The sequence below is a fragment of the Xenopus laevis genome, chromosome 1L (genome assembly GCF_017654675.1).
Source record: "Xenopus laevis strain J_2021 chromosome 1L, Xenopus_laevis_v10.1, whole genome shotgun sequence".
Lineage (NCBI taxonomy): Eukaryota > Metazoa > Chordata > Amphibia > Anura > Pipidae > Xenopus > Xenopus laevis.
Genome location: NC_054371.1, coordinates 223,798,875 through 223,826,594, shown reverse-complemented (window position 1 = coordinate 223,826,594; position 27,720 = coordinate 223,798,875). Strand labels below are relative to the sequence as shown.

The window sequence follows — 27,720 nt, the reverse complement described above, 5'->3', positions numbered from 1 at the left end:
GAAACGTCTTGTCAATCGCATCCATTCGAATCAACCCCACTTTTACGTCATTTTTATTAAATTATATTTGATGGGATAGGAGCTCCGCCCATCGACGTTCCATGAAGGCGTTCCCCTCGGCCGAGTGACGTCTGGCGCACATATTGCTGAGGGTGTGGCGAGAATGGAGAGCGGGTCAGCCCACTCTGTCGCGACGAGTTTGGCGCGGCTTTCAAGGTTCGTCGGTGATTGACAGGTGAGGCGGCGAGCGAAAGCGGAAGATTGCGCGTGCGCAGTAACAGGGAAGCTGTTTACTATCCCTTGAGGTGTTGAAATCGCTATTAATGTGGTGATCATGTCTCAGCTTGGTCTGAGGTGTTTTCCTTTGGATTTAAAGTCCTTTTCAACTGTTGGGTTTAAAGGGCTGGTTCACCTTTAAGTTAACTTATAAGTACAATTGCCAATTCAGTGCAAATTTTCACTTGGTCTTCTTTATTTATTTTCTATAGTTTCTGAATTTGTTGTCGCCTTTTTCTGACTCTTTCCAGCTTTCAAATGGGGGTCACTGACCCCATCTAAAAAATGCTCTGTAAGTCTACTGAGAGGTGAACTTCCCCTTTAACTGTCAGTATGATGTAGAGAGGGATATTCTGAGACAATTTGTAATTGGTTTTCATTTTTTATTATTTGTGGTTTTTTAGTTATTTAGCTTTTTATTGAGCAGCTCTCCAGTTTGTAATTTCAGCCATCTGGTTGCTAAGGTCAACATTACTCTAGCAACCATGCACTGATTTGAATTAGAGACTGGAATATGAATAGAAGAGACCTGAATAGAAAGATGAGGAATAAAAAGTAACAATAAATTTGTATCCTTACAGAGCATTTGTTTTTTAGATGGGGTCAGTGACCCCCATTTGAAAGCTGGAAAGAGTCAGATAAAGAAGGCAAATAATTAAAATAAAATACATAATGAATAGGGATAGGCAAATTTTTTCACTGCAGAAATTACGCCCATAGACTAGAAGTGCATAGTCTTTAATGGCCATCGGCGACATTTCGCCGGCGGCTAATTTTTGGCTAAACTAAACGGGTCAAATTCGCCCATCCCTAATAATGAAGAGCAACTTAAAAGTTACATAGAATTAGCCATTGTATAACATACTAAAAGTTAAGTTAAAGGACCAGTAACATCAAATTTTATTTTTTTTTTTAAAAAAATTCATTACTATACATGAAAAAAAAAAACACCAAGACAAATTAAACTTTAAAATAGCAAAGCCTTTATTAAGAAATAACTTACAGAAACTCCACTTCCGGTCCTCTTCAGAAAAGGCGACAGGGCGACTATCCATCCTGCAACGTTCAATTTCTCCTCCCTGGCTATTCACAGACAGGATGCGGCTTCTTCTCCTCCTTGTTGGATTCGGTGCCCAGCAGATTCTGGGTGAAGAAAGAAGACACCCTGGCAGTGGTGGTGCGCTGGGCTTCCGTGGGTTTGCTGTGTCGCCTTCGTTGCACAAACGGGTCGCTGTTCGGCAGGAACATGTCTGTCTGCTCAGAGGCGGCCATACGCGGGCATGGGGTCTCCCCGTGATCACTTGTTTCAGATACATGGAGCCACACACAGTGCTGCCCAGAGCGGCATATCCGCCAGAAGAGTGTCTGGGATGAGCGCGGGGACTGGGGAGGGAACAACATGAGCAGACAGACATGTTCCTGCCCAACAGCGACCCGTTCGTGCAATGCAGGCGACACAGCAAACCCACAGAAGCCCAGCGCACCACTACTGCCAGGGTATCTTCTTTCTTCACCCAGAATCTGCTGGGCACCGAATCCAACAAGGAGGAGAAGAAGCCGCATCCTGTCTGTGAATAGCCAGGGAGGAGAAATCTAGCGTTGCAGGATGGATGGTCGCCCTGTCGCCTTTTCTGAAGAGGAGCGGCAGTGGAGTTTCTGTAAGTTATTTCTTAATAAAGGCTTTGCTATTTTAAAGTTTAATTTGTCTTTTTTTTTCGTTGAATAGTAACAAATTTTTTTTTTAGAAAAAATAGAAAAAATGTTGATGTTACTGGCCCTTTAAAGGCAAAATACTCTTTTGAAATCACCTGCTTTTTGCTCTGGTTCAGCCAATATCCGGCCCAAATAAATCAGTAATGTTGCTCTGTCGGCAGATGGTTGGGGGATCGCACTTAGAGACACCCCCAATATATATTTTTTTTTGTGTCAGTGGAAAATCACTAAAACCAAGGAAATGTATTTGCACCCTGTTTTGTGTTTTAGTCTGTGCGACAGAAGTATAAGAAATATCATGAAAACATGTCATTTAGGCCATTCCCCTGATTCTTACAGGTCACGCCCAGGTATTCTTAACCACACCCCCAATGAATGCCCCGAGGAACCCTGTGTCTGACTGCACCCAAAAATAGTTTATCGAAAGAGAAAATGTCACTTGAAGTAACTACCCAATATACATCTATTACACTTTTCAATGGTTTTAAAGTGATCTGACATATAATTGCTATTGAAAGCCTGATTATATTCTTTGCACCACTGGTTCTGACTCCTGAAACAAAGAGAAGCAACTTCCCACCCAGGGACCCAGACTTTCTGGGATTGCACAGAGCACCAGTCCAACCTGCATCTTCCTCAACTCACAGAATCCCGCTGTTTTCCCAATCCTGACTTTTAATCAGCAATACAGCTAAGGTAACCCTTTCAATTCCTGATATTCATAATCATATATTTATTTCATTATCTTTGGCCACTGTCTATTAAGTACTAGGGATGCATCGAATCCACTATTTTGGATTCGGCCGAACCCCCGAATCCTTCGCGAAAGATTCGGCCGAATACCGAACCGAATCCTAATTTGCATATGTAAATGAGGGGTGGGAAGGGGAAAACATTTTTTACTTCCTTGTTTTGTGACAAAACGTCATGCGATTTCCCTCCCTGCCCCTAATTTGCATATGCAAATTAGGATTCGGTTCGGCCTGGCAGAAAGATTCGAATCCTGCTGAAAAAGGCTGAATCCTGGCTGAATCCCGGCGGAATCCCGAACCGAATCCTGGATTCGTTGCATCCCTATTAAGTACTGAAAGGCAGCTTCCATTTGCACCGTATTCACAATATTTCTTAGCAGGTGGCCCCATTTCTTGTTCCCAGAGCCGCTCCGGCCATGAGGCAAGGTGAGAATCTTGCCTCAGGCGGCACGGAGCGGCCAGTTACCAGGGGCGGCAAAAAGCCGCCTCTGGTAACTTTAAGAGCCGAATTTCCGTTTTTTAAAACGGAAATTTCGGCTCTTCTAGCGCAGCGAGCGCAATAGCGCTCACTGCACTAGCGATGCGGCAGCAGCCCCTGAAACGTGCCTGCTTGTTCCATATTGGTGCAGTCCTCTCCCAACAAGTAAAACAAGCTAAACAAGTGGATCGGCCCAATTTGACCCAGAATGTAGGTTACGAAATCTTTATTTGTATGTTCAGTTAAGGGTAATGGCATAGCAGGTCCCTGTCTGGTGGGTTGGCGACAAATACTGAGAATCTTCCCATTAATTTCTATAGTAATGGCTTAAAAACAATGTGATTCTATGCATTTTGTTGCTGCCTTTGAGTACTGCACTTCATTCACAGGTATCCTTCATTCATACTCACAAGCTAGGGAACACCAGGGCCTAAACAGAGCTGGAGAATGCCATATTTTTTGAGTTAACTTTTAGGGGCAGATTTATTAAGAGTCGAATAGTAAATTCGAATTTTCGAGAAAAACAAATTGGTGTAAAAATTCACACATTCAAATTTTAATCCCCCAATTTCTAATTTGAGATTTATCACACCTCGACCCTGGAGTCAGTTGTAATTCGAATATTCACCACCTAAAACCTGCCAAGTTCATTTACAATTTAATGGCAGAGGTTCTGTGAATATGTTAATTGCCTTCTTGACATTCGAGATTTTTTCGGAGGGAAAACTCGATTCGAATTCTCTGGTCGGGACTATTTGATCAAATATTATACGTTCAATTTTTTTCTTACATAACCTCCCATTCGGGTTGTGAGTATATTCGAATTTTTAACAGTAAAAAAAATTCACATAAATTCGAAATTCGACCTTTGATGAATCTGACCATTAGTATGATGTAGAGAGTGATATTCTGAGACAATTTGCAATTGTTTTTCAATTTTTAGTAATTTGTGGCTTTTGAGTTATTTAGATTTGCATTCAGCAGTTCTCCAGTTTATAATTTCAGCCATCTGGTTGCTACGGTCTAAATTACCCTGCCAACCATGTATTGATTTGAATGAGAGAGTGGGATATGAATAGGGATGTCGCGGACTGTTCGCCCGCGAACTAGTTCGCGCGAACATCGGGTGTTCGCGTCCGCCGAATGTTCGCGAACGACGCGCGACGTTCGCCAATTTGGGTTCGCCTTAGCTGGCGCTTTTGCCCTCTCACCCCAGACCAGCAGATACATGGCAGCCAATCAGGAAGCTCTCCCTCATGGACCACCCCCACACCCCCTGGACCACTCCCCTTCCATATATAAACTGAAGCCCTGCAGCGTTTTTTCATTCTGCCTGTGTGTGCTTGGAAGAGCTAGTGTAGGGAGAGAGCTGTTAGTGATTTGAGGGACAGTTGATAGTAACTTTGCTGGCTAGTAATCGTTTTGATACTGCTCTGTATTGTAGGGACAGAAGTCTGCAGGGATTTGAGGGACATTTTAGGTTAGGTTGCTTTGCTGGCTAGTAATCTACCTTCTACTGCAGTGCTCTGTATGTAGCTGCTGTGGGCACTGCTGCTGATCTCTCATCTGCTGACTGCTGCCTGTAACCCAATAGTCCTTGTAAGGACTGCTTTTATTTTCTTTTTTGTTTTTTTACTTTGCTACTATAAGAGCCCAGTGCTATTAGTCTAGCTGTGTTGGGGAGTGGGACTGGTGTGCTGCTCCTAGTAGTTCAGCACCAACCAGAGTAATTTTTTTTTTTAATATATATATATATATTTTTATTTTACTTATCTCACTGTTCTTTAACGTGTCCAGTGCTGTTTGCTGTTCTTCATAGTAGTGCACCAATAGTAGTGCACTTGCAGGCATTATTTGCCCAGTGAGTTCTTCAAACAACTGCCAGCTAGCTGTGTGAGCTTGTTCACATTCTGTCTAAATATCAATAATAATACCGTCTCCAGAAACACCACCTGAGTGACGTTTTTCAAGCAGCAATAATATATTTCGTATCCACTGCTGTAGTGTATACGTTGACCTTGCAGGCATTGTTTCAATTTGTTTGCCCAGTGTGTTCTTCATTTTCAAACAACTGCCACCTAGCTGTGTGAGCTTGTTCACATTCTGTCTAAATATCAATAATAATACCGTCTCCAGAAACACCACCTGAGTGACGTTTTTCAAGCAGCAATAATATATTCCGTATCCACTGCTGTAGTGTATACGTTGACCTTGCAGGCATTGTTTCAATTTGTTTGCCCAGTGTGTTCTTCATTTTCAAACAACTGCCAGCTAGCTGTGTGAGCTTGTTCACATTCTGTCTAAATATCAATAATAATACCGTCTCCAGAAACACCACCTGAGTGACGTTTTTCAAGCAGCAATAATATATTCCGTATCCACTGCTGTAGTGTATACGTTGACCTTGCAGGCATTGTTTCAATTTGTTTGCCCAGTGTGTTCTTCATTTTCAAACAACTGCCACCTAGCTGTGTGAGCTTTTTCACATTCCGTGTCCAGAAACATCACCTGAGTGACGTAGTGTGATTTCTGCCCTTTACAGCACAAAATGCAGCGCTGTGTCAACAATGTATTTTTCAGAAACATTTTTGCCCTTGATCCCCCTCTGGCATGCCACTGTCCAGGTCGTTGCACCCTTTAAACAACTTTAAAATCATTTTTCTGGCCAGAAATGTCTTTTCTAGCTTTTAAAATTCGCCTTCCCATTGAAGTCTATGGGGTTCGCGACGTTCGCGAACCGTTCGCATTTTTGTTCGGAAGTTCGCGAACATGTTCGCGAACATTTTTTCCGACATTCGCTACATCCCTAGATATGAATAGGAGAGGGCCTGAATAGAAAGAAGAGTAATACAAATTAGTAATAAGTATATGTTTGTATCCTTACAGAGCAGGTGTTTTTAGATGGAGTCAGTGACCCCCATTTGAAAGCTGGAAACAGTCAAAAGAAGAAGGCAAATAATTCAAAAACTATAAAGAAGAAAAAATGAAGGTCAAATAAAAAGTTGCTTAGAATTAGCTACTCTGTAACATACTGGTTGCTAGGATCCAAATTACCCTAGCAACCATGCACTGATATGAATAAGAAACTGGAATATGAATAGGAGAGGCCTGAATAGAAAGATAAGTAATAAAAAAATCAGCGACCCCCATTTTGAAAGCTGGAAAGAATCAGAAGAAAAAGGCAAATCATTTAAAAAACTATAAAACATACTATAACATACTAATAACATACATCTATAACATACTAAAAGTCAATGATAGCACCGCCCAGTTATTACAATCACCTGAAAACTTCACCGTCCTGGAGTAAGTCTGTATGAGTAACACTGTACAATCATCTTCTTCGTTCTTCTTCGGTGGCCCCGGACTCCGAACTCTACTGCACATACACTTCTGGGTAAAGATGGAAGAAGCAAAAAGACAATCTACATTGCTCACTGAGAAGTCCCCGGGCTGGAGCAGTTTTCTGCTAACAGTATCACTGACCTGGAGAATCAGGTAAACATTCCTTCCAACTGTCCCGTTTTTCGCGTGACAGTCCCGATTTTGAGCGCTCAACCAGCAGTCCTGGATTGTTACTGAAATGTCCCGACTTTCTTTTTATCTCCTGCACTAACACCAGAAAAAGATACAATGTTTCTAAAAGATAATTGGCATTTGGCAGAGAGATGTAATCATTCAACCGCACACCTGTAGTTCACTTCCACTGCACTGGATGTGCTGGTCCTCCATTGACCTGGCCGGGTCCCTTAGCAACAGCAAACGTATTCAAATGGATGCGCACACACAATTGTTTGCAGTCGGGGAGCTTACCCCTTTTATTTTGCTACCAACAGTATTAACGTTTCAAGGGAGGGGGGAAACCCTCCCTTCATCAGGATACAGAATCAAGTGCACATTCACCTTTAAACCCACAAATCCCCGCCTTCTTCACCCATAGTACAACCCAATTAGTAAAACAATCAGTCCAGTGATTATTATCATTATTGACATTCTGGATTGGACTTTACAATAATAAAAGTTTTTGACTTATTTGCCTTCTTTTTCTGACTCTTTCCAGCTTTGAAATGCTCTGTAAGGCGACAAACTTATTGTTACTGCTACTTTTTATTCGTCATCTTTCTATTTGGCCCTCTCCTATTTATATTCCAGCCTTTTATTAAAATCAGTGCATGGTTACTAGGGTGATTTGGATCCTAGCAACCAGATGGCTGAAATTGCAAACTGGAGAGCTGCTGAATAAAAAGCTAAATGACTCAAAAACCACAAATAATAAAAAATGAAAACTAATTGCAAATTGTCTCAGAATATCCCTCTCTACATCATACTAAATGTTAATTTAAAGGTGAACAACCCCTTTAAAGGGCAATTCACCTTCATTAGGAAAACTGTAATAATACATAAAGCCTGACCCTAAAACCACCAGAAATGTGTTCAAACTGTCCTTACCCTGCCAAATTTCATAAAATGGACGTGGTAATTAGGGGGTGTGGCTATAAAATGGGCTGGGTCAAATAGTTTGCTTTGCTGCGAGCAGCAAAACTTTTTGTCCTGCTTTCTATTTTCAAAATGTTTGCAGGTATGGGGTAAGTTATTATAAGCACTGGCGGGATGGGGTAAGAGTTGGGGTGAATGATCCTTTGCTTCTCCTTTAATATTTGCTTAGTATGAAAAACCAAGCTGCTGTGCTTGTGATTCTCAGAATGACAGCAATTGCGACTCATGACAATATATACAGTACATTAAATGAATGATATTACAAGGTAATTAAAACCCATTTACAAAGCACATTTCTCCATTTAATCAACTAAGGCAGACTTTTTTTTTAATTTTTCTATATATCTTTACAGAGAGTCAACACGTAAAATTTATGATAAATAGAAAAATAATTTGTAATGATCTTCAGCACATCAACGAGTCGAACGTTAGTTTCAAGTTCTTGACACCGTACAGTACTTTCCCTCTTTGGATAATTAAAAACCCCTCCGAATTGTATGCACGGGAAACACGAAAAGAAAAAAAAAGAATCACCAGCCATGTATGTACAAAGCTTAGAATCGTATAGGGAATACCCTCCAAAATGCAACTGGAGTTCTAAGTTTAACATAAATCCCCACTAACCAGGCCACAGGTCTGTCCCTGCTGGGCCACTGTAGATTGTAAGCTCTTGAGTGCTCATTCTGTGTATCGGTAGGGCATGAAGAGAAGCACAATGAGGCATATCTGGAACTTCTGTGCCATAAAGCTTTTGTATCTGCCAGTGTCGGACTGGCCCACAGGGATACCAGAAAAACTCCCGGTGGGCCCAGGTGTCAGTGGACCCTCCTGCTTCAAAACATTTGGCCTATTTCATGGCCATTACCTATTTCTATGAGAACAAAGAGACTAAATAGATTGAATAATAGATAATAGTATGTAAAGAAAAGAGACTAGCAGAATAGAGGTTGAGTGAGGAGAGGAATTATAATAGTACTGAGAGTGGGCCCCTGATATAAGGTCTTTTGGTGGGCCCCTGGTGTCCCAGTCCGACAGTAGTATCTGCAGTCTTGCACAGCACCCCTATGGGACAAGCACGGCCTACAGATATGGTTGCCATTATTACAAATTTACCGGCAATGTATTAGCTGGTAAATTTGTAATCCCTATTGTTCTGCCCTCAGATCCGCTCCTCTCAGCTCCCCTACTCTAACTAATCCAAAATCTGCAGTCCCCTCCTGGCCAAACCGGCTTCGAAACTCCGTTTTCCAGAAAGTTCAGAATTATGGGAAAGCCGTCTCCCATTGAGTCCTTTTTAATCAAATAATTCAAATTATTAAAAATGATTTCTCTTTTTCTCTGTAATAATAAAACAGTATCTTGTACTTGATCCCAACTAAGACATAATTAATCCTTATTGGGAGGTTAAACCAGTCTATTGGGATTAATTCATATTTTAATCATTGTTTAGTAGACTATGGTGATCCAAATTACAGAAAGATCCCTTATCCAGAAAACCTCAGGTCCTGGGAATTCTGGATACAGGTCCGATACCTCTAGAAGTAATGTGTCTGTATATTTAGCTACTGTCTTGGCTCCTTTAATACCTTTTTGTTTTGTTTTTAAATGTTGGGGTTTTTTTTTGGTTTGCAGCTTTTTAGTTTGACCTTTCAACTATCTGGTTGCTAAGGATCCACTTACTCTAGCAACCAGGCAGCAGTGTGAATGAAAGGCTGGACGATGAATGGGACCTAATTACATACATTTTTTTTTTAAATCATCAAGAAATATATGGTCTCAAAAATCCTCTGATTTCTAGTTGTTGGGCTCATTGGCCTGATATAATCAGACAGCATTTTTGTGCATTTATCTTACCTGCCATTTGGGTCAGAAAAAGGCAGAATAGAAAAGCCAATACACTGCAAAATATCACTGTCACGTCATATATTACAAGTTCAATATAAGGTTAACTTCCCCTTTAGTCCTATGCCTAGTCATGCGTGTGAATGTTACATATGCACTTTTTAGTTTGCCATTTCTACTTCTATCTGGTTGCTAAGGTTCCACTTTCCCTAGCAACCAGGCTGCAATGTCAATGAAAGACTGGTTGATGGATGGGACCTAAACATAAAGATTAAGAAAAAAATCATTAATAAATATAAAGTCTCAAAAATCATCTGATCTCTGGTTGTTGGGCTCACTAGCCTATATAATCAGACAGCATGTCTGTGCATTTTTCTTACCTGCCATCTGGGTCAGAAAAAGCAGAATAGAAAAGCAAATACATGGCAGAATATCGCTGTCACGTCATATATTACAAGTTCGTTCAATGGTTAACTTCCCCTTTAATCCATGTCTTTTCACAGGTGTGAATTTTTACATATCCCCTCGCCAGTTAAGATGAATTACATGTAAACCACTAGGACCAGCAAATTGGTAAAGGTTCCTTGTCAAGTGCTTTGAAACAATTTCCACTGTACGTTAATAAATGGGATTCAGATATTGAAATCATAATAAATTAAAATATTTCTGACGCCCCATGTCGGGGGAGGGGGGAGCAAAACTGTACATGCATATATGGGTCTGAGTGCCCGGGGGCATAGATACGTATATCACTATTATACTGACATGTTTATGTGAGTGTGCACTCACTCTTTGGTGAGGATTTGTGTGTCAGCGATTAAAGGAGAACTAAACCCTAGAAATTAATATGGCTAAAAAATGCCATATTTTATATAGTGAACTTATTGCACCAGCCTAAAGTTTCAGCTTGTCAATAGCAGCAATGATCCAGGACTTCAAACTTGTCACAGGGGGTCACCATCTTGGAAAGTGTCTGTGACACTCACATGCTCAGTGGGCTCTGATTGGCTGTTGAGAAGCTAAGCTTAGGGCTCGTCACTAATTATCCAGCAGAAAATGAGCTTCCCTGGCTGTAATATAAGCTGATGCTACAGGTTTGCTGATTATTAAATTCTGATGCTAATTGCACTGGTTTCTGTGCTGCCATGTAGTAATTATCTGTATTAATTACTAATCGGCCTTATATTGTGACATTTCTATTCTATGTGTACTGTATATTGTGAGTGGGTCCCTAAGCTCAGTAAGTGACAGCAGCACAGAGCATGTGCAGTGAATCCGCAGAAAAGAAGATGGGGAGCTACTGGGGCATCTTTGGAGACACAGATCTTCCCTGCTAAATGGCTGTGGTTGCTTTGGGCTGGTACAGAAGCCTGAAACATAATGTACAACATTTCTACCTACTTCTTATTTAAGCTTTAGTTCTCCTTTAAGACCCCCTTCTTGGGGGTTACATATGTATAAAACATTCCGTAAGCTACAAAGTACATTGTCACACATTGTTAGTCCGTGTTACAAAGCTTTACTGTAGCTATTTACTGTTTCTTTGACTGATGAGTGGTTATAGGAAAGGTCCCAAGGGTTCCCACCCACCAGGAACTGACTCGGAGAGAGGGTCTCGGTATTATGAGATAACGGATAGGCAAAGAGTCTGCCGTTCCTTTCCGGCTCCAAATGGGCCTTTTCTAACAGTTTCATTTGGGAGTCTTCAAACTGGCTTTCCAAGTCCTGCAGGTTGATTATGCCTCTGGCCTCCTCCATAAAATGCTTTTTGCTCGGCCCCGGAGCACACATGGTCCCATCCAGACCAGGGGGCATCATCAGGAAATTTTTCTCCTCCTGGCGGTTGTTGCGGGCAAACATGAGATTCGCCGTTCTCCAGGCCGCCGGCTTCCTCCCTCTTCTGGGTCTGGACATGCGACAGCTCTGTCTCTTGATGTGACGATGAAGATGATCGGACCGGGTGAAGCTCTTGTAGCAGAACTCGCACTGATAGGGGCGCACTCCGGTGTGGATGCGCATGTGGTTCTTCAGGTCGTAGTTGTGAACAAACTTAGCGTTGCAGTGAATGCACAAGTATGGCCGCTCTCCCGTGTGTTTCCGCATGTGTATCTTTAGCTTGTCCTGCCTGCAAGGCAAAGAAAGAAATGCTTAATATGTCATTTTGATGATCTTTCAAAAGGGGATCACTGACCTCATCTAAAAACAAATGCTCCTTAAAGCTACAAATTTATTGTTATTGCTACTTTTTATTACTCAATTTTTTTGTTCGGTCCCTCTCCTATTAATATTTCATATTCTCATTCAAATCAATTGCTAAGGTAATTTGGACCCTAGCAACCAGATGGCTGACATTGCAAACTGGAAAGCTGCTGAATAAAAAACTAAATAACTTAAAAACTGCAAATAATAAAAAATGAAAACCAATTGCAAATTGTCTCAGAATATCGCTCCCTACATCATACTAAAACTTTACTCAATGGTGAGCTACCCCTTTAAGCTTCCATTGTGTGCATCTGGCAAGTACATGCAAGAGATCCATTATCCAGAAGCCCTTATCCAGAAAGCTCCAAATTACAGAAAGGACATCTCACATAGACTCCATTATAATCAAATAACCCAAATTTTTCAAAAATGATTTGCTTTTCCTCTGTAATAATAAAACAGTAACTTGTACTTGATCCCAACTAAGATATAATTGATCCTTATTGAGGCAAAACCAGCCTATTGGGTTTATTTAATCTTTACATGATTTTCTAGTAAACTTAAGGTATGAAGATCCAAATTACGTAAGGATCTGTTATCTGGAAAACCCTAGATCCCAAGCATTCTGGAGAACAGGTCCCATACCTGTTACCCTTCCTATAGGAGAGACTTGTGTGCTATTTCGTCAGGTGCTTTTTAATTATTTTATTAATGTGTTGAATCCTAAATCATAGTCAGTGGCGCCTCCTAGCAAAACTGGACAGAACAGGTACTGCACTTCTGAATGATGCTCGTTACATAGAGAGTAGTCCCCTTATTGTAATCATGTGGAAAAGTTCCACCTGTACAGGTACATGTTATCCAGAATACTCGGGACCTGGGGTTTTCCAGATAAGGAGTCTTTCCATAATTTGGATCTTCATACCTTAAGTCTACTAGAAAATCATATAAACATGAAATAAACCCAATAGGCTGGTTTTGCTTCCAATAAGGATTAATTATATGTTAGTTGGGATCAAGTACAAAGTTTTATAATTACAGAGAAAAAGGAAATCGTATAAAAAATAGTATTGTTTGATTAAAGTGGAGTCTAAAGGAAGTGACCTTCCCTGAACTTTCTGGATAACGGGTTTCTAGATAAAGATCCCATACCTGTATCTTGAAATATGGATATTGGCTTATTTTTGCCAGTAATGGCCCAGGTTTACCAAGAAGTAGAAAAAAACATTTTAACGGTTTTTAGCTACTGCCTTTATTGTTTAACAGGTCTCACTACTTTATTGATTTTTTTTTTTTTTTTTTTGGTTGTTCAAGTTTTAGATTTGAGCAATTTTACTGCTGTGATGGCCAATAAAAGGCTTAAGCTAGGTAAAATGATTGTGCCATTCTGATGTGTCTCGTACTTTGCAGGTGGCACACTATTTATTCCCTTTTATAACCAAGTTCATACCTGTTTTACAGGGCAGGGGGAACCCCACAGATTGGGAATGCCTTTGGATTAGGGGTCAGGGAGATAATGTATGGGATTTACATACAGAGATATTTGGAGCCTTGGGTAATGAACGGTGCAGAACAGCTGAAGTCAGGAGCAGAACCTACAGTTCTGGGGAGGTAATAAGTCACATACAGGAGGGGCAGAACAACAGAGTGTGACCTTTACATGAATTTGGCAGGGGATCAGCAGACTGGTGGGGGTGCTGGTTGAGTCTAGCAGAGGCATTTTGGTTAGTTGTAACAGGAAAAGATTTTTATATGTGAAGGACAAAGTAAGAGGATAACGGGACAACTCAGGCAGATATGGGGACTGAACTCCATCAGGGTCAAGTGTGGGAAAGGGCTTTATTTATTGTACTGCTGATATGTACCATCAAGGTTACTAGCACTTATATGCCAGGCATGGAGTGTTCCACTGCTAATGTTGTGTCTCTTTCTGAGAAACATACAGCGCTGTCTAGAGAGGCCAAAAGAAGGGGCACAGGCACTGCATAGAGTTGTGTCCCACAGACCAGCGGCTGTACAGCAGAACTACATGGCGACAGCAGGGCCGTTGTCAATCAATCTTACATCAGTTCATTCAGAATCCTTTTTATAAAATCAGATTTGTTACTTTTTTAAGGTGGCCATAGACGCATAGATAATATCGAACAATATGGTGTATGGTGGGAAAAGAGCCGACTGATATCAGCAGAAGATGTGGATATCGGTCGGCTCGTGGATCGGGCTGGCAGGAAAATTTTGATCGGGTGCCTTTGAAGGGACCCAAACATCGGCCATTGTTAGTGCTGAATCATCAGATACAGGTAGAATTCTATTGTTTCTTCCCGTATATCTACCCGTATATCTGACCATTCAGCTCTACACGTGTTTATTGCAAAAAACGATCTTTCTTGGAAACATCTTTTCCAAGAAAGATCGTAATTGTTACTTCTATGGCCACCTAGACTGTCTGTTAACTTCAACAGATCAGGGTGTTTGCAGTCAGAATAAAGGATAGAATGCCACTATCCGGCAATACAACTCAGCCTGGCATTGCTGCATAAAAGAGGGGCATACGCATCCCCCAATCAAGTCTGTCTTTTACGAGGGACATCTCCCACAGACTCCATTTTTACTGAAATAATTAAACATTTTAAAAATTTTCTGTGTAATAATAAAACAGTAGCTTGTTCTTGATCCCAACTAAGATATAATTAATCCTTATTGGAAGCAAAACCGGCCTATTGGGTTTATTTAATATGATTTTTTAGTAGACTTAAGGCAGTGGCGTAACTATATGTTACTGGGCCCCACAGCAAATTAATTTTAGGGCTCCCAACATATCCAGAGGTTGTAATGGTTTTCTAATAGATGTTGACACCTACGACTTAAGGTATGGAGTTCTAAATTACAGAAAGATCCCTTATCTGGAAAACACCAGGTCCCTAGCATTCTGGATGACCTGCAGCTCAAACCTGTTCATCCCAGTGCTCTATGTCTTTTTCCAGATCCTCAGTACAGTTCATTAGTGGTACCTATGGGCAGGGTGCATGTGCTACTTCTCTCCATTATGTGAAGAAAGCTGTGTGTCTTTTGACAGTCTCACCTGCTATATTGCGCTTTTTGCAGTGTCGGACTTGGGGGCCTGGGGCCCACCGGGACTACTGTCCAGGGCCCACCTTGTGCTCTAGCGTGCCCATGCACTATGTTTTTCTGGCGTTTGCAGCAGGAAGGAGCCGGCAAATCGTGGATCTGGGTCGGGGGAGCCCACTAGGTTTTTTCCCGGTGTCCCGCCGGCCCAGTCCGACCCTGACCCACATTTTAGTGTGAATTACCCCATTATATAACCATCTAGCCCTGTCCCCGCCTCTATAGAATCTGCTGCATCTGTAGCCATGTAGGTGGCACTATTGAAGGAGTCAAGCTCAGTTAATTCTCTTTCTCTACCCTGTACAGTCTGGAGCCTAAAAGGGGAACTCCACCCATAAATGTCTTTTTTCTTTGCATAATTAAAGAAAATATAATTCGAAGCAACTTCCCAATATTCATCCATGAAACTGTTCAATGGTTATGAAGTTATTTGCAAATATAATTGCTACGGAGAGCAGCATCTGCCCGTGCTTTTCTGTTCTCTGGTTCTGTTTCTTGAACCAATGTAGCTGAATATTGTAGAACACACAACTTTCTGTATGTACCACTAGGTGGCAGCAGATGTTTACTGTACATAGTATGATTACCATTATACTTTACTCTAGTATTATGGAGTATTATCTAGTTTTTAAGGCCTAATTTACACAGGATCCGATTGACGGCATGTGATTAATTGTATTGTAGCAATCTCGTTATTTCATTTAGTGCTGTGAGCTCAGTAAGGCCAAGGGCACACTGGGCTGACTCTCAGGCTAGAGCCACATGGGGAATAAAAACTGGTAGCCGAAATCCACTGGCTCATTTCTGCCCTACCACAGGCAGTAGCCCCCTCTCTCATCCACAATGAATTGGCTTGTCGTAAACAGACTGGAGGAATTCGGCTCAAAATGCAGAAACTCACAGTTCTTCGCTGAAACCCACAGAGTCTCTTCACACTGAGCCAGTTTAATGTGGAAGAGAGAGGAGGCTACTGCTGATTCCCGGCTTGTGTTTATCTGCAAGTTGAGTATCATCCAAGTGAGGCCTTGGCCTTAGGGTTATGGCACACAGGGTAGAGACATACCAGCAGCTGGAGCAGGTGATTTTCAACCAGAGAACTCCCAAATTAGCATTTTCTGCCAATTTTTTAGCTATTTTCACCAATTGACTGATGGATTTGGCATTGACATGCTCTGATTATGTTAATGGAACTAGAACATTGAACTCATAACTGTAGGTAAATAACAAAGAGAACTGAATGGTATTTTTAAATAAACTTATTTAAAAGAGAAAAAAATGTTTTTTTTTTCTTTGAGGTGGGATAGTGGCTTGGTCTTACTTATCTGCCATAGTCTCCTCCATGTCAGATTTAGACCTGTAATGGGCCAAATACTTCTCATATAGCATGGCTGGTGCCATCATTGACAGTGAGTTCCCCTCTCTGAGCTGTTTGAGAGGGGAGGAACAGGACCAGATTTAACTCCCCCACCAAGCCACTTGCACTCTATCGTCCCTTTGCAGCCCCCCAACTTGCACACCCCCTCGTGTTCACATCTCCCTCACCTACTCTCCACTGCTCCCCCACTGCTATTCCCAGGCCTTTGTGGCCTGCCCACAAATTCAGGCCAGAGGAGGAAAGGACTGATAATTGCAGATTTACCAGCAAGTACTTTGCCTTTAAAGTTATAATAACAGCCCTAGCTCTAGCTTGTCATTTTTCAACTAGGACAGAGATATTCCAGCCTGTTTGTGAATTTTCGGCACAAAGTCCTCACCATACCTACTATCCAGCCTGCAGCCTCAAGCAGGGCCGCCTTCAAGGGGGCACAGGGGGTACTCCTGTACCCAGGACTGGATTTGAGGAAAGGCCACCAAGGCCCTGGACCAGGGTGGCAGGATTTTAGGGGGCGGTATGCTGACCAACCACACCCACTTTTTGAAATAGCCAGGCCCCCCCCTTGACTGCGCCAAAGCCGCCCTGCCTCTTCCGAAGTCCCAAAAAGCCGATAAGCCGAAGTCCCGAACAGCCAAAAAGACCCAAAGCCATGAAACAAGCCGAAGTTAAAGTCCGGAAGCCGCAAAAAGACCCAAAGTCACGAAAGGAGCGTGAAGTTGAAGTCCTGAAGCCACAAGTTCAATTCTACTGAACACCAATGTGTGTTTTTAATTTTTTTTAAACCCCTAGCCAACAATGTATTATTGTAATACTCTATAGGCCCCTGCCACCAATGTTTTTGTTGGGGGCCTGGCGTCAACATTTTTTTTAACTTATGAGGGGCCCTCACCACCAGTGATTTTTTTTTTTAAAAAAAAACTTTTATGGGGGGGCCCTGGTGCCAACATTTTTTTTAACTTATGGGGGCCCTGAACACCAATGATTTTTAAAAAACTTTTATGAGGGCCTTGGTGACAGCATTTTTTTTTAACTTATATGGGGGCCCTGGTCACCAACAATTTTTTTTACATGTATGGGGGCCTTGACCACCAGTTTTTAAAAAAAACTTTAATGGGTGGCCCTGGCATAACAGTTTTTTTTTTACATATAGGGGGGCCCTGACCATCAATGGTTTTTTATAACGTGTGTGTGGGGGGGGGGTTACCGATTTTTTGCGCTGATGTCTGTGTGGCACAATTTTAACTGTAGGGTGGGTCGGATCTGGGTTGGGGTGGGGCTTGGGGGCTGTGTTGGGTGGGGCCTAGGTGGCCCTGAAAATTATTTTGCACGGGGCCCTGTGATTTCTAATGGTGGCCCTGGCCTCAAGCTCCTGTATGGTGTCCCCACGTGGTTACCAGAGTTGGACCATAAAACTCCTATCTAAGGCTTCCTTAATATAGGCCCCCTGGGAACCTGAAGACCATGCGAGTGGAATGGAAAAAGTAATTCGAAGGATTGAGTTCTGGGCTGCTGATCCTACAAACAACATTAATATGTACCTTTAAAGAAGAAGGAAAGCTACAGAGACAGTTCATTGCCAATAGATTAACCACACTAGTGCAAGATATAACACTATATTTACTCTGCAGAATGCTTTACCAAACCTGAATAATCAGCTCTAGACACTGTCTCTGTTTGTTTAGGATAGCAGCTGCTATATTAGCTTGGTGTGACATCACTTCCTGCCTGAGTCTCTCCCTGCTCACTCAGAGCTCAGATTACAGCAGGGAAGGGAGGAGAGAGGGAGAGAGGAGCAAACTGAGCATGCTCAAGCCCTAGCCCTGGAGGTTTAAGCTGAAAACAGGAAGTCTGATACAGAAGCCCATGAGTACACAATAGAAGGAAAGAAATGTGCTGTTTCTTTTGACAGAGGACTCAGAGCAACATTACTTAGAGAATGATGTATTTATATAGACCTTTCTGATAAGGCTTGCTTAGTTTTAACCTTCCCTTCTCCTTTAAGAGAGTCACTGTATTGGCAGGGGCAGATGTTATGCCCTAAATGACTAATCTGTCTGTGGTCCCAAATAGTCTAGTTTCTTCTAATGGAAGTCCTAGTGCAGTTATACTGATGACTCCCAGAGAAATTGCATGTCCCAGCAATGATGGAACCACCCCAATAGAAGCCCGTGACTCACCTAGTAAAGCGGACCTCACAGATATTGCACATATATGGCTTTTCTCCGGTGTGGGTTCTCATGTGCCGGGGCAGTTTTCCCGCCCCCATGATGACTTTGTGGCAGATGGGACATTGCTGTGATGCTTTTGGCTTTAATTTTCTTTCTTCCTCCAAAGGCCACGGAGGAAACATTCCCAAATGTGCCGCACTGAGGAAGCTGAGATAAGCGCTATAGTCCATTTCTGCCTTAATTTGCCCAAAGTGGTTGCCCGGATGGTTGGCAAACACCTCCTTAAAAAAATCATTTGAGAAAGGGGGTGCAGGTAGCTCATCTTGTTTCTCCTCCTTAATTTTTCTGTTTTTTATCACAAGATCCAAGGGTCCGTTGTCTTCTGGTTGGTCTTGGAGTTGGGAAAATGCCCCTAAATCACCGTTCCATAGATGGGGGAAGAAACCAGGTAGAAAATGAGAAATGGCTGACCTTCTCTCGGCAATGTTATTTTTGGGGTAGAGGTTTTCACTTAGTAACGATTCAATTGAGAAATCTTTGATGGCGCTTTGGTGACCAGTTGAACTGGCCATGGACGAGAAATGTGTTGGGAGGTCCTTCTGCGTTTCATAATGCCCCTCCAGGTGGTCTGATGTTGGTGGGCTTTGATGACAGCTGGAGTCCTGGATATCACTCTGGTTTTCCTCATTCATGAAGTCTTTTCTTTCTTCTTCTTCATCGTCGTCGTCATCATCATCCTCATCTTCTTCTTTCTCGTTTTCCTCTTCCCCGTCTCTGGGCGTCTGTAAGATCTCCAAACATACATTGATAATGCACTGAATCTCCAGCATCTCAGCTGCATCCAAGATATGTTTGACGTTCGATGTGGTGATGGTCAGAGTGGACGTGTAGGCAAATTCCAATATGGCTGAAAATGCGTCAGGCTCAACAAAGTCAATCTCATATATATAGGGCTGGTCTAATAATGAGCCTGCGGTAAAAAGCTTCTTGAAATATTGGCTGCAGGCGGCTAAGACGGACCTGTGCGTTCTGTATTCCTGTTCTTGAACAATAAGGATGACATCACAGAGGAGGCCATCTTGTCTCTGTGCGTTGAGTCCGCACAGAATCTCACTGCTGTGATTGGGGAACGGAATACCAATTAGATCATCATCGGTGCTGGCCATATTCTCATGTGTCTTCCTGAAAAAAGAATGAGAGATGCAGAGAAGTAAATTATGGGTCCTGGTAGCATTTACACCCCATAGTATTTACACCCCAAATGACTGCATTATGCTTTTATAGTGAGCCAGATAGAGCTAATATAATGGTGGAACAAAGTAGGGGTGACTGTCCTGAGCACTGCAGAGCAGTTTTGAGTACAGCCCTCAAATGGTATGGGGAAAAAACACCCACATACGTAAATCCATACCCTGAAAATGTACTGTCTTAGGGAAACAATATGGCAGCTCCTACTCATTCGTATAAATACAAATAAACAGAGAAGATGTTTATGCACACTACAAGCTGATGAGTAGAATAAAACTCACTTATACTTTTTAAAGGGGATGCAGACCCAAAAATTATCCACTGAAAACTTTTAAATTCTAAGCAACTTCCAAATATTTGTTTATTAAAAATGAATTAGTAATGAAAGCAGTACACCTGGACCTAACCTGTCCACTCTCAACCAAAACACAACCTTTACCCCGGCAAGGCAACTCTATGTAGACTCATGTCTGACCCGCCCATTTTTGATGTCACAAAGGGGGCAGGGCAAGTGCACACCTATCAATAGAGGCGGAGAGAATGGAAGGAAGAGCTCAACCAGAACCTGCTTTGACCCGGAAATTGAACCCGACCCTCGGCTTTCGTTCTGGCTCATGAGGGTCCATTGCTGTCCACTGCCCTGGTGGTGCTGACCTGAAACAATGTAGCAGAACCCAACTGATTAAAGGGGTGGTTCACCTTTAAGTTAACTTTTAGTGTTTACTTTTCAATTGGTCTTCATTTTTTATTTTTATAGTTTTTGAACTATTTGCCTTCATCTGTTGACTCTTTCCAGCTTTCAAATGGGGGTCGCTGACCCCATCTAAAAACAAATGCTCTGTAAGGCTACAAATGTATTGTTACTGCTTTTTATTGCTCCCCTTTCTATTCAGGCCTCTCCTATTCATATTCCAGTCTCTTATTCAAATCAATGCATGGTTGCTAGGGGAAATCGGACCCTAGCAACGAGACTGCTGAAATTGCAAACTGAAGAGCTGTTGAATCAAAAGCTAATTAACTTAAAAACCACAAATAATAAAAGAAAACACCAATTGCAAATTGTCTCAGAATATCACTTTCTATAGCACACTTGGGGTTATTTATCAAAGGTTGAATTTTAGAGTTTCATATACCTCAAAACTCGAATGGTTTCTAATTTAAAAAAACAAAAAAACTTGAATCAGAGAGTTCGTGGATAACAACCCGACAAATCAATTTTGTAGAGGTTTCAGTTGGAAAAAGCTCGAATTGCTCAAATTTTAAGGCAAAATCCTCTTAAAAAAACTCTAACATCACGAAGGCTATAAACATCTTCAAATGGTTCAAAGGACCTCTGCCACTGACTCCTACGTGACCTCAACAAGTTTTAGATGGTGAATTGTTGGATTCAAGCTATTTCCAGGGTCAGGGAATAATAAATCTCGAGAAAAAAAAAATTCACCTGAAAATGTGAATTTTAACCAAAAAATCCACTTGAATTTTCATGGAAAACAAAACTTGAACCTTAATAAAGTTTCAATGTGAACCACCCACTTAAAGGAGAACTAAAGCTTAACTAAAGAAGTAGCTAGAAATGTTGTACATGATGTTTTGTGCTTCTGTACCAGCCCAAGGCAACCACAGCCCTTTAGCAGTAAAGATCTGTGTCTCCAAAGATGCCCCAGTAGCTCCCCATCTTCTTTTCTGCTGATTCACTGCACATGCTCTGTGCTGCTGTCACTTACTGAGCTTAGGGACCCACTCACAATATACAGTACACATAGAATAGAAATGTCACAATATAAGGCTGATTAGTAATTAATACAGATAATTACTACATGGCAGCACAGAAACCAGTGCAATTAGCATCAGAATTTAATAATCAGCAAACCTGTAGCATCAGCTTATATTACAGCCAGGGAAGCTCATTTTCTGCTGGATAATTAGTGACGAGCCCTAAGCTTAGCTTCTCAACAGCCAATCAGAGCCCACTGAGCATGTGAGTGTCACAGACACTTTCCAAGATGGTGACCCCCTGTGACAAGTTTGAAGTCCTGGATCATTGATCGAGACTTTAGCCTCGTGTAGGGTTGCCACCTTTTAAAATAATCTTCACCGGCAGGTGGAGGGGGCGGGGTTAAAAGGGCAGGCCGTGACGCTAAAGGGGCGGTATTGGCTGGCCGGGTCGTGACGTCAAAGGGGGCGGAGCCAAACATGCGCATTTGGCAAGAAGCCCAGGAAAAAAGGTGAATTTGGAGCAGGCTGGGGGCAGGCCACGGGCTTTTTTAGGTGTATTACAAATTTACCGGCAGCTACATTGCCGGTAAATTTGTAATACCGGCCCCAGCCTTGGCTGGTGTTTTACCAGCTATGCCGGTAAAATACCGGCCGGGTGGCAACACTAGCCTCGTGCAATAAGTTCACTATATAAAATATGGCATTTTTAGCCCTATTCATGCTTAGGGTTTAGTTCTCCTTTAACAGACCTGTGAAGATACAGTCAAGGCTGACTTCTGCTACATTGTCTCTAGAAATGGACAGACAATAGCAATTATTGTAAATATCTTTCAAACCATTGAACATTTGTAATGAGTGTATGTTGGGATGTTGCTTACAATTGATTGTTCTTTATTTTGGGGTTTCCGTCGCCTTTAAATAACCCCCGACACCTAGAGAAAGAGTGAGAATAGATCACAAGCCCCTCTTACAATTGTCTCACACTGGATTAGACAAGACCCAGCAGCCACGGGGTCATTACCAGTCAGTGGTTCTTGCCAGTCATTATTTAAGCTGCAGGAAGGGAATTTCATGTCTCATTTGAGGATGATGTGACCCCCTCCCTTTCCCTTTTTATCTGTTTAACTGGATACATAATTGTCTGCATGTGGTTTGAGTCTCTGCGGTTCTGCTTTGGTGATCAGATGACAGGGCAGAGACTGAATGGAATGATCCGGCCGGGGGTGGTGGTGGGGGTTGTTTTCATTTTAACCCCAGGAAGTGCATGTGAGGCCTCGCCGCTATCTCTGCCCACCCTCCCACACACCCAAATGGCAACTCTGTAATGATCAGTGTGTGGGAGAAGGGAGAGCGGGACTATGGGAAAGCAGACATCTGTAAATAGAGGAGGCCAGCTGCTGCTGTGGGGACCACCTACATCTGGATGGGCTTTGAACGGATGCTTAAAAGAACAGTAACACCAAAAAAATGAAAATGACCATATACTGTAATGTACTTTTGCTCTTCACTGGTAAAACTGGTGTGTTTGCTTCAAAAACACTACTATAGTTTATATAAATGAGCTGCTGTGTAGCCATGGGGGCAGCCATTCAAGCACAGGATACACAGTAGATAACAGATAAGTACTACTATAGTTTATATAAACAAGCTGCTGTGTAGCCATGGGGGCAGCCATTCAAGCACAGGATACACAGTAGATAACAGATAGGTACTACCATAGTTTATATAAACAAGCTGCTGTGTAGCCATGGGGGCAGCCATTCAAGCACAGGATACACAGTAGATAACAGATAAGTACTACTATAGTTTATAAAAACAAGCTGCTGTGTAGCCATGGGGGCAGCCATTTAAGCAAAGGATACACAGTGGATAACAGATAAGTACTACTATAGTTTATATAAACAAGCTGCTGTGTAGCCATGGGGGCAGCCATTTAAGCAAAGGATACACAGTAGATAACAGATAAGTACTACTATAGTTTATATAAACAAGGGGTTGTGATGCTTGGCGGTTCGTGACATCAGGGATGGGTCTATGATTTGGCGATCGGCAATTGCCTGATTGCCGCGTCAATCATATGAATTTGATACATTTCAAAACACTTTAAAAAAGTTAATAAGTTAAAAAACATCTTTACAACATAGTTCAAAAGCTCATATCATAACTATTTATAATTAATTCTAACCCAATCAGAAATTGTCAATTTTAATAGTTTAATCTATAATACACAAGATCCATGAAGTGCTTTGTGATGGAATAAGATATAATCATTGTTTAGTGATGCCACATGCGTCATGATTTATTGAAATAATCCTCTGCATAAAATTGAAGAATACTATAAGTTATCCCAGACTTATCATTAACAGTAGGGGGTACATTATCCCTTATAATACACGAGTGATACTCAGAGTTCCCTGTATAACTCAGCCTGCAGCCTTGTGCCTTTATATGGTCACAGAACAACCCCTCAGTGACTTCTAATATCCTTATCATTTACAGTAGGGGGTACATTATCCCTTATAATACATGAGTGATACTCAGAGTTCCCTGTATAACTCAGCCTGCAGCCTTGTGCCTTTATATGGTCACAGAACAACCCCTCAGTGACTTCTAATATCCTTATCATTTACAGTAGGGGGTACATTACCCCTTATAATACATGAGTTGATACTCAGAGTTCCCTGTATAACTCAGCCTGCAGCCTTGTGCCTTTATATGGTCACAGAACAACCCCTCAGTGACTTCTAATATCCTTATCATTTACAGTAGGGGGTACATTATCCCTTATAATACATGAGTGATACTCAGAGTTCCCTGTATAACTCAGCCTGCAGCCTTGTGCCTTTATATGGTCACAGAACAACCCCTCAGTGACTTCTAATATCCTTATCATTTACAGTAGGGGGCACATTATCCCTTATAATACATGAGTAATACTCAGAGTTCCCTGTATAACTCAGCCTGTATCCTTGTGCCTATATGGTCACAAGATTTCTCAGTGACTTCTGATATCATTATAATTTACATAATTTAGCCTATATTTATATTAATAATTAAAGGAGACATAGGATATATATATATATGTGTGTGTGTTTACCTTACAAAGTAGCAATATAAAAATAAAAAATGTAGATAAATACATGTTACATAGGTTTAAGTGTAATTGTGTCTGGTGGGAAATTTAGTTGTGCTTTTATCCCTTGAAACAGTCAGATAATTATCAGGAATATTATATTACAGAGTGAGTGGGAGGGAAGGAGGAGGAACTGTAATTAGAGGAACAGACCATTAAACATACCAGGAGCATTTCACATCTTTTATCCCCCTCCCGTGCCATTGTGTCCTCATGCCTGGGCCTAGGTCGGCAAAATTTTAGGGATGGCAATGCCGCCCAACCGCATCCCTAAGGAACACTGGGGAATCAAACCAAAAAATATTTTTTTGCCTAATGAAGGAAAACATAAGTCTAAGCAACTTTACAAATATACATTTAAACGCACAAAAAATGTTTAATAAATGTATATTGGAACATTGCTTAGAATGATGTTTTCTTTTATTAGGCACATTGACTTGTCCTTTAAGAATTCTGCACATAGAAATGCATCTAGATCTATGTGTATATAGTGAATACATTTACAAGATATTCATGGCTTTTGTGTATATAATACACAAAAGCCATGAATATCTTGTAAATTATATCCTTATAAAATGTGAGTTCTGATGTCATCAGTTATAAAGGATGAGTTCTGATGTCATTTCTGTCACATGACTCACTGAAATTTGTGTTTTATAATAAATAAAGTACCCCCAGTTGCAAAATATGTTTTTATTTGGTCATGAAACTCCTCGGTAACTTATAATATCCTTATATTTTACAAGAGGGGGTAATTTATTCACTATATAATATACAAGAGCCATGAATATCCTGTAAATTATATCTTTATAATACACAAAAGCCATGAATATCCTGTAAATTATATCCTTATAAACGGTGAGTTCTGATGTCATCAGTTATGAACGGTGAGTTCTGATGTAATTTCTGTCACATGACTCACTGCAATTTGTGTTTTATAATAAATAAAGTACCCCCAGTTGCAAATTATGAGGATATTAGAAGTTATCTAGTGTTTTTATTTGGTCATGAAACTCCTCGGTAACTTATAATATCCTTATATTTTAAAAAAGGGGGTACTTTATTCACTATATAATATACAAGAGCCATGAATATCCTGTAAATTATATCTTTATAAATGGTGCTTAGTGATGTCGTCAGTTATAATCGGAGCTTAGTGATGTCATTTCTGTCTCATAACTCACTGAAACGTGTGTATTATAATAAATAAAGTTCTCCAAGGTAACTCCAAGTTACCTTGGAGTTCTGGGACCTGTATATAACCCATGGCAACCAGTCAGCAGGTAGGTTTTACTGGTGCTTTCAACTTTGCCCTTGTTTCTAAATCTCCCCCTCCACCAGCCAATTATATATTTATTTGCAAAGGATTGGCCAGCTGAATTAGGCAAGTGGAACACCTATATTCTGCCACCTGTTGGTGGCACGTGGTATTGCAGCAGGTGTGCTGTCTCAGGTGCAATGGTTGTGTGTGTGAGTGTGTGTGTGTGTGTGTGTTCGTCTTGCACCAAGATATTTCCTAACGATGACATTGGCTGCGGGTAACGCACTTATAACTAACTGTGTATTTAACAACGTGCCAGGCAATACAGCTCTAGTGGCACGCCACTGCCTAAAACATTGTCCATACCCCCTGTAATGCCCAGTTCCTACAAAACAGTCGTCCGTCTCATAGTAACAAATTGTTAAAAAAAAAGACCAGAGAAATACGGTAAAAGAAAAGCCTTGTATAGTTCAAAAATACATTTAGATTGCAAGCTCTTCAGTGCAGGGGCACTCATTTCTACAGTCATTCATTGCAGTTGGTTACTTGCTGTCCCCTGTCTGTAACTATTAATGACGCCCCTTCAACTGAACAAAAATAAAAGAATAAATAGATTAATATGGTATGAATAAAAATAATAATGACGTGTTTCCCCCCTAGGATGCAATGGATCCTGGGAAATGTAGCCTCTATCATGCGTGGCAGTCGGGCGCTTGACTGTAGACTGTATGATCTGCGGCAGGTAAGTGGTTAAACATTCATTTCATTGGTTTACACAAGCTTGCACTTTATATAACGCTTATGATTTACAACCTTTTTGTTTTTAACCCTGTAAAGCCGTGCACTGGAAGCCGCCTGTTTTAACTCCGTAAAATCCATTTTCCTGAAAATATCCTGTATTAATAACTTTTTTGGTTGCAGCTGGCAGTCGGAAAAAAAAAAAGCCTCCGTGATACTAAATGCCACGCACAGCGAGGAGGAGATGAGACTGACAGTGAAGTGAAATAAGCACAGTCAGTTTCAGAATCTGGTTAACCCCTTGTTGTGCCAATGCACATATATATATATATATATATATATATATATATATATATATATATATATTGATCTGGAAAGCAAATATATGCTGCCCAGATCACTCATAGCGATAAATATTGGTGTTGCTGCTGCCTTGTAGGGGCACCAGTTCAGGTTGGAGTCTGTTAATGCTTATTGTTTGGGTAACAGTGCCTTTGGTGATTGGGGGCTGCTGGGAATTGTAGTTCATCTGGAAGGTTACACGATCAGTGAGTACAAGTCTGCAGGAGTTTCTATCTAACATTTACTGTACCTTAGACATCTCTCATCGCGGCCCACTGACACCGACAAGTATTTATCCGGCTGTCCAAATGCAACACCCAGATGTCTCCACGGAACCTTCTCCGATGCGGATCCCACCACCACCGGAACACTGTCTCTCGTCACCGGCTGCTGGAGTCTAATGCAGAACTGCTGAGACACCCAGTCCCTTAGGGTTAGACTGTATTTCCAAACAAGTCAGAGGATTTTTTTTTGGCTCTTAATCTTGTCACACCACCTACTGAAGCGCTGTAAGGATTTCGCTCTCCCCCCACCCAACCACATCAGCACGTCACATCAGAAGGTAAAAAGACCAAGCCTTGTGTCTTCATTCAGCACATGAAATCCAGGCCAAGGCTGGGATTGTAAACCTGCCGAAAAAAAAAAAAAACCACACCCGAGACAATATTCAAGAAATCGCTGCCAAACCCAGGCCGGCCCTGCTGAAAAAAATTCTGATTGCTGGCTGTGCCCGTGTTCCACTTAACCCTTCAGGGGAGGGTGTCCTGTTTTATTTAAAGTCAAACTACAGCTAAAATGCAGTCCTGGATTCTGTAACAGTCAGAAAGAAGAAAAGTTCTGGTGCCTTTGGCAC

At 41.5% G+C, this 27,720-nt stretch overlaps 1 protein-coding gene and 1 long non-coding RNA gene across 4 annotated transcripts in view; one reads left to right on the top strand and one right to left on the bottom strand.

Annotated features, from left to right (window-relative positions):
- Positions 1–102: 102 nt before the first annotated feature.
- Positions 103–27,257, top strand: LOC121395843. The gene is made up of 3 exons (XR_005962727.1): positions 103–235; positions 26,448–26,529; positions 27,123–27,257. It is a non-coding gene; the product is annotated as an uncharacterized LOC121395843 (long non-coding RNA).
- The window catches only part of zbtb7c.L (zinc finger and BTB domain containing 7C L homeolog), a 97,895-nt gene continuing 81,109 nt past the window's right edge, over positions 10,935–27,720 (bottom strand). For 2 of the 3 annotated variants that reach the window (XM_041570269.1, XM_041570267.1), the window contains exons 2-3: positions 18,439–19,611; positions 10,935–11,683 (exon numbers count right to left, since the gene is read on the bottom strand). In XM_041570269.1, the coding sequence (XP_041426203.1) occupies positions 11,068–11,683; positions 18,439–19,595 (1,773 nt within the window). In that variant the 5' untranslated portion in view covers positions 19,596–19,611 and the 3' untranslated portion in view covers positions 10,935–11,067. Of the gene's footprint in view, positions 11,684–18,438; positions 19,612–27,117; positions 27,199–27,720 lie in introns of those variants that run through there. The other variant, XM_018267048.2, reaches the window with a different exon arrangement.